Source organism: Oncorhynchus nerka, linkage group LG12 (assembly GCF_034236695.1).
Source record: "Oncorhynchus nerka isolate Pitt River linkage group LG12, Oner_Uvic_2.0, whole genome shotgun sequence".
NCBI classification, from domain to species: Eukaryota; Metazoa; Chordata; class Actinopteri; order Salmoniformes; family Salmonidae; genus Oncorhynchus; species Oncorhynchus nerka.
Genome location: NC_088407.1, coordinates 77,624,570 through 77,638,236, shown reverse-complemented (window position 1 = coordinate 77,638,236; position 13,667 = coordinate 77,624,570). Strand labels below are relative to the sequence as shown.

General features: G+C 43.8%; 1 protein-coding gene across 1 annotated transcript in view; it reads left to right on the top strand.

The window, feature by feature from the left end:
• The first annotated feature begins 338 nt into the window (after positions 1–338).
• Positions 339–13,667, top strand: part of LOC115138736 (cysteine-rich protein 2-like) — a 29,683-nt gene continuing 16,354 nt past the window's right edge. Inside the window, exon 1 of the mRNA XM_029675889.2 lies at positions 339–493. Coding sequence (XP_029531749.1) covers positions 451–493 — 43 coding nt within the window. The 5' untranslated portion in view covers positions 339–450. The remainder of the gene's footprint in view (positions 494–13,667) is intronic.

Below are 13,667 nucleotides of genomic sequence, written 5' to 3'. Positions count from 1 at the left end.
TTTCTGACTCAGATCAACCATTAATTCATTGTGCCAGCACAATGATTTCATATGTCAACATCTGCCATCACCATGCATGCCCTAAAAAAAAGCTAAAAGTCTCCAGTGAAAGAGCGCATTGTGGTTCAACCAACCACTGCCTACTCGCCGGGTGGAAAAAAATAAGTGGAAAGTGGGCGTGTGGAAAGACGGAGTGCTCCAGACCGAGTGCTCCAGACTGAATCCGAGTCCTTTGACATCACTGCCCGGCAGGCGCTCCTGTTCTCCCGCCCTGTCTGTGACTGACGGCGAGCCGGACCAAAGAGCTGCAAGAGGCGGGGGTTATGCAAATGTGGCGCGGTGATGTGAAAGAGATGCTCTCAACGAACAGAGCAGCACTTACGCTTGAATGAGATACAAAGACAACGTGGACACAGAACTCTGGTTTTTCGTCGATAAAACCATCGCAACATGGCTTCAAAGTGTCCCAAGTGTGACAAGACAGTGTATTTTGGTAAGTAAACTTGATTTCCTGACTCTTATCTGACGTTATTTTCTGGTGCACATGGTTAGCTGAGATTTATTAGCGAAATAACACCCGTGGGAAATTATGCAAAGAGTCAGTGCAACCTGCTACAGCTAGGTTAGCCCGTTTTAGTTAGCTAAAGCGGGGTGTTTTATACAAAGAATAATGTAGAAAACATCCATACCCAAAATCACAACATTTGTGGGCACAATTTGTCATTGTTTACAAAAGCTAGCTACAACGTGTCTGTTCATTATCAAGGAGGGCCAACATGAATAAACAGAAGTCTGCATTAATAGCTGGTGGTTTTAATAGCTAATTGGATTTGTAAATGTACTCAATTAGATTATTTTTCTAAACCCTTATGGTCCTATAGTATTCAGCCGGCCACGTTCCTGACATTCCTAAAATAAGAGTAACCCATTTTTAGAACAACCGTTTTAATGGACTAATACGTTGCAGTGTAATTACGTTAGTCGCAATGGAGGATAAGACTAGTGCCTGAAACATCCATTCAATCTCACAAAAAAGTCCATGCATGTATGTATGTATGTATATTCATTCAAATTATTTAAAATTCCCAAAATATTGGATTAATCTCTGACACCTGAACTATGACAGCCTAGTAAATGTGTTGTGCTTGGCATTTGGCTTTGGAGGTTGCTGCACAGTCAGTCCTTGCTTACTCGGTCAGTGCCAAGTATGTGATCATGCCAAATGTTCAATATGAAGGGAGGCAGTGTGGCCTTATGTTCTAGTCAAACTGGGTTAGTTCCAAACCTGCTGTTCCATCTCAACCATATGCCCAGATCACAAACAAAGATACCAAACATCTGCTTGGGCAGTGTAGAGACTTGATTTATTAACACACACAGGGACACACACACATGCATCATATATAAGTTGATGTCATGATAAAATCAGTCACCCGATTGCTAGGTGTACTGTATCTGTGTGTGTGTCCGTGTGTGTCCATGTGTGTTGTTTTTGCTGTCAGCATGGAACAAACAATTATTCCTGGCTAGTTCTCATCCTGTCACGAACTAACTACATCTCACACACATCACCACCTAACAGTGCATGAAGCTTCCATGAGGTCCAAATCAATTTAGGGAGTGGAAGCGTCTGCAAAATAGGCTGTGCGCATCACAGCTGCTGCTCATCCTATGGGCCAATGCCAGAGTCCCTCAAGTCAGGCAATTGTTTGCATACAGCAGGCAAATAAGATTTCAGATGAGCACCAAATACCATTATATGACATACTGTATAACACTGCCTCTTCTCTCGGTTAGCCGTTCTTTGGTGAGTGATGTCATTGCCCCTAATTAATTCATTTTTCTGTAACACACATGGCGGTAACACAGACACGCGTGGCGTGCTCAGAGGGAGGGAAACAAGTCATGTTTTACTGAGACTGCGTGTGGTGTGGTGGGGTGAAGTTTTCACATCACAGTTGGGTGGAGTGCTGCCTGGGGCACCATGTTTATCTGTAGTGCTATATGGGGCATCATGTTGATGCTGTATGGGGTTGATGCTGGGGATACTGTAGCTGTATGGGGTTGATGCTGGGGATACTGTAGCTGTATTGGGTTGATGCTGGGGATACTGTAGCTGTATGGGGTCGATGCTGTATGGGGTTGATGCTGGGGATACTGTAGCTGTATGGGGTCACTGCTGTATGGGGTTGATGCTGTATGGGGTCGATGCTTTTTGGGGTTGATGCTGGGGATACTGTAGCTGTATGGGGTCGATGCTGTTTGGGGTTGATGCTGGGGATACTGTAGCTGTATGGGGTCGATGCTGTTTGGGGTTGATGCTGGGGATACTGTAGCAGTATGGGGTCGATGCTGTATGGCACATATGTCAGAGTCAAGGCCCGCGGGCCACATCCGGCCCGCAAGAAGGTTTTTTACGGCCCCTGGGATGATCTTGATTTATTATTAGAACCGGCCCGCAGCAAGCCGGCAGCCCGCAGATCTTTTACACGCACCAATACTACATTTCCCACAATGCAAAGGTGACGCACCGAGCAGTAGGCTGCTTCATTTCAATATTTATTGGCACAGCAGTCGTCAGCATCACAGTAAAATTAACTTTCAGATACCCATCAAAAATGGCAAAACGGAAGGTGGATACTGATAACCGGGGGTTTCAAACAAGGTGGGAGTCGGAGTATATGTTCACGAAGGTAGCTGGAAAACCTGTGTGTCTTCTGTGTGGAGAAAGTGTGGCGGTACTGAAAGAGTATAATCTGAGACGACATTATGAAACGAAACACGCGGACAAAAACAAGAATATGGACATGGAACAAAGGCTACAAAAGGCAGAGGAATTAAAACGAGGCCTCAAATCTCGACAGGCTCTGTTCAAAAAGCCAAATCACAAGGCCAGGCTGCTGTCAAGGCCAGTTTTATTTTTGGCAGAAGAGATCGCTAAATCAGCCCGGCCATTTACGGAGGGGGATTTCATCAAAAACTGCATGATTAAAGTTTGTGACGAAGTTTGCCCAGAAAAAGGCAACTCTTTTTAAATGTGAGTCTGAGCAGAAACACCATTGCCGAGAGAGTAGACCAGTTGTCCATCAATCTAAAAGAGCAGCTTGTGAAAAAGGGAAAATATTTTATTGCATATTCCTTGGCTGTGGATGAGAGCACCGACATTTCTGACATTGCCCAGTTGTCAATTTTCATCCGCGGAGTGGACTCCAACCTAAGCGTGACAGAGGAGTTTTTGGCTTTACGTCCTATGCATGGCACAACTACGGGGCATGATTTGTATGAAGAGGTGTCAAGATGTGTAAATGAGATGGAGCTGCCTTGGGAAAACTCGTGGGTTTGACAACCGACGGAGCACCTGCGATGTGTGGACACAGGAGCGGACTGGTGGCGAAGATACGGGAAAAGATGCAAGAGGAAAACGCGACAGGTGAGCTGACAGCTTATCATTGTATCATACACCAGGAAGCGTTGTGCGGTAAAGCCTTGAAAATGGAGCATGTAATGAGCATCATCACGCGCACAGTTAACTTTATCAGAGCCAAAGGTTTGAATCACCGCCAGTTCAAGGCATTTCTGACGGAGTTAGAAACGGAGCATGGTGATTTGCCTTATCACACAGAGGTGCGATGGCTAAGCCAGGAAAGGTGCTTCAAAGATGTTTCGAGCTTCGTGAGGAGATTTGTCTGTTCTTGGACAGCAAAGGGAAAGACACAACACAACTCCGAGACGAAATGTTTCTGTGTGAAATGGCTTTTCTGTGTGACATTACGAGTCATCTGAATGCAATAAACTTGCAGCTGCAGGGTCGGGATCGTGTCATCTCTGATATGTACAGTACAGTGAAGGCATTTAAAACCAAACTGACTCTGTGGGAGACGCAGATGCGGAAAGAAAATTTGAGCCACTTTCCCAGCTGCCAGACCATGAAAGAGAAGCTCTCTACCAGTGCGTTCCCGAGCACACAGTTGGCTGATAGGTATGCTTGCCGCTGACTTTCGGCCGATTTGCTGACTTTGAAGCACAAAAAAGCAGGTTGGAACTGCTCGGTAACCCATTTGCTGTTGACGTGGAAAGCTCACCACCAAACCTCCAAATGGAGTTGATTGACCTCCAATGCAATGATGCACTGAGGGCAAAATATGCGGCAGTGGGTGCTGCGGAGTTCGCCCGTTCCTCCCGGCACAATGCCCCAGCTGCGCATCCAGGCTGCTCAAACGTTGTCTATGTTTGGCAGCACATACCTGTGTGAACAACTGTTTTCTTTGATGAACCTGAACAAAACATCACACAGAAGTCGACTTACTGCTGAACACCTCCACTCAATTCTGAGGATTTCTTCAGCTCAGAGCCTTACCCCGAACATTGATGAACTTGTGGAAAAGATGGGACACCACCAAGTATCACCCTCAACCTCAAACAAGTGAACATTACTGTGCAATCACATATTTAGAGTTTTACTCAGTTCAAGTTTAAAAGTTAAAATTTAATATTTGTTTTCACTGCATGTTACTTCTCCTTAAACAAAGTGTTGTTTTTGATTAATAGATTTTTGCACTTTATTTTTTTGTATTTCAATCCAATTATATTTTAAAAATATTTCAGTTGAGTGGATGATAGAAAATTGCTATTATTGTTTTTTCTTTGAAGTAAATTTAGCCCACTTTTGCTAAAATAGAAAATATAGTCTACTGATGGTGCCTTGAATACCGGTTTCTTTCATTTAATGTTCATGTTATGGGGATATTTATATAAAGGAAATTTGTCTTTTGTGTCTGTTGAAAATTAAAGATTACTGACAGAGCCATAAGAAAATATTGCTTTATTTATCTGATCATATTGTAATATATTTGTTAGGTTTTCAGTAGGTTCAATTAGGTTCACTAGACTATATGCGTCATTTAAAAATTTTTCAATGAACATTCGAACAGTCCGGCCCTCGTCTTGTAGCTGATTTTTTTATTTGGCCCTCCGTCCATTTGACTTTGACACCCCTGCTGTATGGGGTTGATGCTTTTTGGGGTTGATGCTGGGGATACTGTAGCTGTATGGGGTTGATGCTGGGGGTACTGTAGCTGTATGGGGTTGATACTGTATGGGGTTGACAGATGTAGAAGCACAGAACCTAGGAAGAAACCTAGAGAGGAACCAGGCTCTGAGGATTGGCCAGTCCTCTTCTCTTCTCTTCTTCTTCTTCCTTGGTGTACAAGAGAAAGTAGTACCCAATGTTTTCTGTCAATATACCTGATAAAATATTGGTTAATAAGCAATTCTAAGGTGGGGCCTATAAAATCTGTGATGTTTTCTCTGTTGTATTTTTCCTGGTTTTTAGATTTTTGTTTGTAACCACGTCACCGCCACATCCAGCTTCTTCACCTGTGTGATCGTCTGTGGAGGGAGGGGGAGCTGAGGAGTATTTATTTCTGTAATAAATTCATTCTGATTGGCTGGGCCCGGCTCCCAAGTGGATGGCCTTGGCTCCCAAGTGGGTGGGTCTATGCCCTCCCAGGCCCACCCATGGCTGCGCCCCTGCCCAGTCATGTGAAATCCATAGATTAGGGCCAAATTAATTTATTTCAATTGTTTAATTTCTTTCTATGAACTGTAACTCAGTAAAATCTTTGAAATTGTTGCTTACTGCATTAATATATTTCTACAGTACAACTATAGTAACAGTTTTACTGGGAATATCCTAGTTGATTATAGGGCTAGCCCTGAGAGAACAGTCAGTGAAGAGACCTGTGTGAGTTTGTCTGCATTATAAGTGATTATTGAAGAGTGAGTGAGTAACTAAGTATAATAACAGTTTTAGTGCAGGAAGTGATGAGGTCTGGTCTGGGTGAGGTCTGGTACTGTTCTTGGCTATGCTGCCCTCTGTTTAGTTGGAACTTGGAACATCAGGGTGATGTCACTCAGGAGTTCTAGAATGCTACTCAAATGAAGGAGCTGGGCTTGCTGCCTTACTACAATATCACCTACACAACTCTCTTTAACCCCCTGACCTAACTCCCTTCAGCTGGGAGAAAGTGTTGCTACTGGATGTGCTACATGGATTCAAGCAGCATGGTGGTTGACATGTGCCTTATAGCTCAAGCCCGCTATGCACCGTGCCCCCTACTGTGGAGAATGGCTATGCCAAAGCAAAAGATAATGCATCTTAAAATAATTTTAGAATTTGATGTAGAAATGACTTGAGCTATGTTTGCCAGTATGGTTTGCCTTTGCCATCTGTAGAGAAGGAACCTCCCTGTCTGCACCCAACCTAGTCCTCCAGCAGCTGGCAATGCCCAATATTGGAACAGTGGGTGTTTTATCCCTACCTCTCTTTATGGAGTCTGTCATTTGAAACCCTTTATGGTGCCACTGTCTGGAATGGAAACTTTGTCTTTTAAAGGTAATGTTTTATTATTTTCCATTTCTTCGTTATTGGGCTGCTTTTAGCAGATGGTGATATTTAGTCTCCTCTAATTTAAGGCAAATGTTGACTGTATTAGAGGCGTTTCAAGCCATTGCAATCATCTTATTTGTTTTATTTTCTGTGTTAAATCTCTATTTAGCCTGTCTTTACTTATTCATAGTTTTCTATTCCATGTAGAGAATCTGGACCAGATTAAATCATCAATAATATCAAGTAGGTGGGATGTGTAACCTATATTCAAGATTATCATGGATTTAGGCAAATTTCATGAAATCCCAAAATAAAACCTTAGCTTAATTAAGTGTTGGCAGAGAAAGAATGCACAATGTCCCCTTCGGTTGTTGACATGAACTCTTAACTCCCAGAGTGCATGGCTGCACATTTGTTAGATGAAAGTTCTAGTGTTCCAAGTTTCAACTGCTGCAGCTTCACAGATGTGAAACTGTATTGGAAATGAAATGCACATGGACTATTGATTGACATATGACCAGGACAGATACCCAGAGGGGTGTGTGTGGTGGCATGGCTCAGTAAACCAAAGTTGAACCCTAAAAGGCCTAAGGGGACCAATATAATGGGAGGCAGCATCTCCTGTGCACAACATGGTAACTAGGAAGAGAATGATGATGATGTGCTGCTATGATACTCTTCTATGTTGAATCTTCTCTCTCTCTCTCTCTTTTTATCCTACTTTGTCTTTCTAGCCCCAGGCCTTGAATTCCTCTCCTGATTTTAAGTGGGGGTGCGGGGGAGGCATGGCTTTGTCTTTGTCTTTATTTAAAGCGAGACACACAAGGCTCTTTCTGTCTGTCTTTGTCTGTATAGTAGCTATACTTGTGTTCTTTCTGGGTTCGAGAATACTTTAGTCCTCCTCTTAGACAGGCTGTGTCAGGGCTGAAGAGAAGAACACCCTATTTTCCACTCAGTACACTAAACACTCCTTTATCCCACGTGTGTACACACACACACACACAGCAGGGTTTTCATTTATTTTAATGTATTTTATTTCACCTTTATTTCACCAGGTAGGCAAGTTGAGAACAAGTTCTCATTTACAATTGTGACCTGGCCAAGATAAAGCAAAGCAGTTCGACACACAGAGTTACACATGGAGTAAAACAAACATACAGTCAATAATACAGTAGAAAAATAAGTCTATATACAATGTGAGGTGAGATAAGGGAGGTAAAGGCAAAAAAAAGGCCATGGTGGCAAAGTAAATACAATATAGCAAGTAAAACACTGGAATGGTAGATTTGCAGTGGAAGAATGTGCAAAGTAGAGAGAAATAATGGGGTGCAAAGGAGCAAAATAAATAAATAATAAAGTAGGGAAAGAGGTAGTTGTTTGGGCTAAATTATAGATGGGCTATGTACAGGTGCAGTAATCTGTGAGCTGCTCTGACAGTTGGTGCTTAAAGCTAGTGAGGGAGATAAGTGTTTCCAGTTTCAGAGATTTTTGTAGTTCGTTCCAGTCATTGGCAGCAGAGAACTGGAAGGAGAGGCGGCCAAAGGAAGAATTGGTTTTGGGGTGACCAGAGAGATATACCTGCTGGAGCGTGTGCTACAGGTGGGTGCTGCTATGGTGACCAGCGAGCTGAGATAAGGGGGGACTTTACCTAGCAGGGTCTTTTAGATGACCTGGAGCCAGTGGGTTTGACGATGAGTCTGAAGCGAGGGCCAGCCAACGAGAGCGTACAGGTTGCAGTGGTGGGTAGTATATGGGGCTTTGGTGACAAAACGGATGGCACTGTGATAGACTGCATCCAATTGATTGAGTAGGGTATTGGAGGCTATTTTAGAAATGACATCGAAGTTGGGGATTGGTAGGATGATCAGTTTTACAAGGGTATGTTTGGCAGCATGAGCGAAGGATGCTTTGTTGCGAAATAGGAAGCCAATTCTAGATTTAACTTTGGATTGGAGATGTTTGATGTGAGTCTGGAAGGAGAGTTTACAGTCTAACCAGACACCTAGGTATTTGTAGTTGTCCACATATTCTAAGTCAGAGCCGTCCAGAGTAGTGATGTTGGACAGGCGGGTAGGTGCAGGTAGCGATCGATTGAAGAGCATGCATTTAGTTTTACTTGTATTTAAGAGCAATTGGAGGCCACGGAAGGAGAGTTGTTTGGCATTGAAGCTAGCTGGTAATACGCTTTTTTTTGCACTTGTATTATCATTTCCACACTGCCACACAGGTCTGCATGATATGGGCAAAAAAATCTAGGCCTAGTTAATTGGTGAACTGTTTTAGCTAGCTACGTTTGCTCTCTGATTCTTGTACATTTAGCAAGCAAGCTAGCCAACTAACTAGTGATTAGCATTAGCGGCTAACAGAATTTATTTTAGCAACAACTTGCTAAGAAAAGACAAACTAGCAGACAGTAGTTTGCAGACCGTAAGCTACACAAACTAAAAGTGTAATTATATAAACTATTAAAAACTGACAGTGCGTTATAGTTGTAAGGACAGACGCTGGAGACGTGAAGCAAGTACAGAGAGTGACCATTTTAATGAAACACGTACTGGAACAGAATACGAACAGCGTCTGGACAGGGGAAAACAAAACAACAATAATGCTGACACAGGGATCTAACCGAGGAACAGACAGATATAGAGGGGCAATCAACAAACGTGAAGGAGTCCAGGTGAGTCCAATGAGTGCATATGCGCGTAATGATGGTGACAGGTGTATGTAATGAAGGGCCGCCTGGCGCCCTTGGAGCGCCAGAGAGAAGGAGCGGGACCAGGCATTTCCTATTGATTGATTGAAACACCAGTCGATGTAAATGCATTTGACCGGTCATGCTTATAGTTCTATAGGTTAATTTGCATAATTTAGTGGAATTAAATTGGCTCGTGTGTATTTTCATTAGTCTTTATGATTATCACACCTGCACAGCATGATACAGAGCTTATGAGCTTCTTAAACTGCTCATTCGTTGCTGCTGGAGTGAAACATGCTTTTTAAGACCAATCATTGCACAACAAATCTAAATGCAATCACGTGTTAAATGTTTTAAATTAAAATGTAAAAAAGTTCATGGTCAGGATTAAAAAAGAGCTACAAATCTTATTCCTCAAATGGTAAATTGCATAATAAGCACGCTTCCCATTCGCCAAGTGCCTATAGGCAACAGTAGGCTTCAGCGCATCACACACCACTTTGCAATGAGCTGGAGGCAGTATGCATTTTGAATACCTACTTGATACTGAAGGTTTTACTTCATATTATGAGACACGACTTACCTTCATTCAAAGTAAGATGTGACCATAGAACTGTAGAGGCAATTATTTTCTAAAGACTTCCATATACTATTGAAACCATGTAGCCTATTTCTCTCATGTTCTATTGGTTTTCAAATCAACTTTCTTTCATTGTCCAGTAGCCAAAGGCACAGTCATAGTCCTATTAGTAACCCATGCTAGTTGTTGCATCTTTAGATCTACCCTCTTTCTAAATCTCTGATGGATATTTGTTGCTGTCATGTTAAACCGTTTGCATGTGCGGTGCGCTTTTGACAAGTCTTTTCCAGCTAATTTCATTATGGAATGAACATACCCGCATAGCAGAAAACACATGGAATAGAAGCCTGAACACTGATCCTGTGTAAACTCTGCTCTGAGAGATGAACTGCCCTCATCGTTCTGACCTGCAGGTGGTTGACTCCAAATGGTTTCTTACATAAGAGATATGATCTTTAAATAGATTTGACATTAAGGTGGAATTTGGTTTTCATCTAGCTGCAGAAAATCATTAATAATTTACTCCACCCAAATGGTTACTGGGAAATGGCCTTTTTTTAGTAGACATTTTGTAAAGGATGTCTTCCTGAGCCTTCAATATTCAGCTGAACAGGGTGAACTAAAGCCCCTTTATTTAATGCACTGACTGCTCTCTCTGTGACTCTAAAGATTATGTGAATTTCAAATAGCATTTGGTTTCACCACTAAACGACAACCAGACCACATGTGTAAAGTAATCCCACATAGAGTATTATAGGTTTTGTCTACAAAGTTTCATCTGCCACGTGGTCAATGGATGTGTCCCAAATAGCACCCTTTGTTCCCTAAATAGTGCACTACTTTTCACCAGATCCCTGGTCACAGGTAGTGCACTTTAAGAATAGGGTGCCATTAGCAGTCACACAGTCCTGATTCCATTGTAACATGCCAGCACAGTAGTTGTCTGGAATAGAGCCATGTTGGCCCATATGTAGACTCTCCAGTTCAGAACACAAAGTCCTGACTGGTTAGTGTTTAGTGCACATGAGTTAGGATTGAGGGTGAGATGCTGGGGTGAGAGAGGGGGGGAGAAAGCGCAAAGGTGAACTAAGCAAGGCAGAGTGTCTATAAAAAAATGTGTGCTTTGCTTGAGGCTCCTCTCTCCTCTGTTTTTGACCAGTACAGACAAACAGACAGGAAGACAGTTATTTCACTGCTTCAATGCGCTCCAGGATGCAGCCTGGAGTGAACTTTTACATCAGCAAGCCCAAGTCACAAGGTCACAAATTTCATGGAGGGACGCTGGGACTGAATGAGAGCGGTAGAGAGAGAGAGGGGGAAGGAAGGGGGGAGAGAGGGAAAGAGAACGAGAACCTGGCCTTGATTGAGGCGACAGGCGACCTCCAAAGCTAGGCTGTGTCCCTATGGACCCTGGTCAAAAGTAGTGCACTACATAGGGAATATAGGTTGCCATTTGGAACATGGACTAGTTTATTTTGCACTTGTGTTGCATCAGCCAGCCGGAGGGAAGAGGTGCTTGTCCTGATCTGAACACACATCCTACAGAGGGAAACGTCTAATGCTGAATCACAAACCAACCCCTTATTCTTGAGCCACTTCTGTAGATCTGAGAGGATTAGATGGGTGTATATACGACCTGTCCACCCAGCCCATCAGAAGGTATAAAGATAAAGCTTTAAGCTACAGTATTACCATAATGCCTATGGTCTTGGGGCTAATTAGAAGTTCAGATTTTAGAGGGCCTCCCGAGTGACGCAGTGGTCTAAGGCACTGCATCACTACAGATCTTGGTTCGATCACAAGCTGTGTCGCAGCCGGCCGCGACCGGGAGACCGATGAAGCCACGTATAATTGGCCCAGCATCGTCCAGGTTAGGGGAGGGTTTGTCAGGCCGGGTTGTCCTTGACCCATCACGCTGTAGCAAGGCCAGTTGTACTGTGTTTCCTCCGACACATTGATGCTGCTGGCTTCCAGGTTAAGTGAGCAGTGTGTCAAGAAGCAGTGCAGCTTGGCGGGGTCGTGTTTTGAAGGACGCACGGTTCTCGACCTTCGCCTCTCCCGAGTCCGTACGGGAGTTGCAGTCTTGTCCCATCGCTGCAGGTACAAATTGGATATTAGAAAATAAATAAAAATCAGATTGTAGTGAGCTGGATGCTGGAAATCAGTTGAAATGTAATGTATGTAGCCTTCATAGTTTGAGAGCGAGTTTGATCCTAGTGTTCAATTGGATGTAACTGGTACCTCATTAAATCAAACTACATTCAAAGCCAGGGTCAGGTAAAGAATGTCAGATTTAGGCTACAATGCCAACCTTTGCCATGGGACTGTGTAAATGTTGAATAGCCATTGTCTTAAACACAGCAAAGGTCATTTGGCCTCGAAGGTGTGTGTGTATTTTTACCACCATTGTATTTAAATGGGCAGATTGGGGAGAGGATGCAGAGGGGAACACGTGCTGAATGTTGTTCCTTCCTGTCTGCTGCTGGAGAGGATACTCTTTTCGCCCCCTGCACCTGGTCACCAACCCTATAGGCCTCCCAGTCCTCAGGAGTCAGGTGCATGGTGGGTAATGGGACATTCCGTTATCAGAGGGCTGGACTAGTTCCGTTATCAGAGGAGGGCTGGACCAGTGCAGTCGTCAGAGGAGGGCTGGACCAGTGCAGTCGTCAGAGGAGGGCTGGACCAGTGCAGTCGTCAGAGGAGGGCTGGACCAGTGCAGTCGTCAGAGGAGGGCTGGACCAGTGCAGTCGTCAGAGGAGGGCTGGACCAGTGCAGTCGTCAGAGGAGGGCTGGACCAGTGCAGTCGTCAGAGGAGGGCTGGACCAGTGCAGTCGTCAGAGGAGGGCTGGACCAGTGCAGTCGTCAGAGGAGGGCTGGACTAGTACAAATGCCTGCTTGGACTCAGCTGGAGAGGATTGAGGACAGAAGTAGGGAAAGAGGGAAGGGGGGGGGTTGGGACATAAAGGGAGAGGGGGGCTGAAGAACAGACAGGTCCACATTAATGATGGCTGATGTAGGAGTCCAACCAACTGTACTTTGGAAATATTTAGCCTATAGTACACTTGTACACATGTAAATAGCATCATACTGTTCATTCAACGAAAAACATACCACTTATATTCTCAAATCAATTCAAATTTTATTTGTCACATACACATGGTTAGCAGATGTTAATGCGAGTGTAGCGAAATGCTTGTGCTTCTAGTTCCGACAATGCAGTGATAACCAACAAGTAATCTAACTAACAATTCCAAAACTACTGTCTTATACACAGTGTAAGGGGATAAGGAATATGTACATAAGGATATATGAATGAGTGATGGTACAGAGCAGCATACAGTAGATGGTATCGAGTACAGTATATACATATGAGATGACAAAGTAAACAAAGTGGCATAGTTAAAGTGGCTAGTGATACATGTATTACATAAGGATGCAGTCGATGATGTAGAGTACAGTATATACGTATGCATATGAGATGAATAATGTAGGGTAAGTAACATTATATAAGGTAGCATTGTTTAAAGTGGCTAGTGATATATTTACATCATTTCCCATCAATTCCCATTATTAAAGTGGCTGGAGTTGGGTCAGTGTCAATGACAGTGTGTTGGCAGCAGCCACTCAATGTTAGTGATTGCTGTTTAACAGTCTGATGGCCTTGAGATAGAAGCTGTTTTTCAGTCTCTCGGTCCCAGCTTTGATGCACCTGTACTGACCTCGCCTTCTGGATGATAGCGGGGTGAACAGGCAGTGGTTTGGGTGGTTGATGTCCTTGATGATCTTTATGGCCTTCCTGTAACATCGGGTGGTGTAGGTGTCCTGGAGGGCAGGTAGTTTGCCCCGGTGATGCGTTGTGCAGACCTCACTACCCTCTGGAGAGCCTTACGGTTGAGGGCGGAGCAGTTGCCGTACCAGGCGGTGATACAGCCCGCCAGGATGCTCTCGATTGTGCATCTGTAGAAGTTTGTGAGTGCTTTTGGTGACAAGCCGAATTTCTTCAG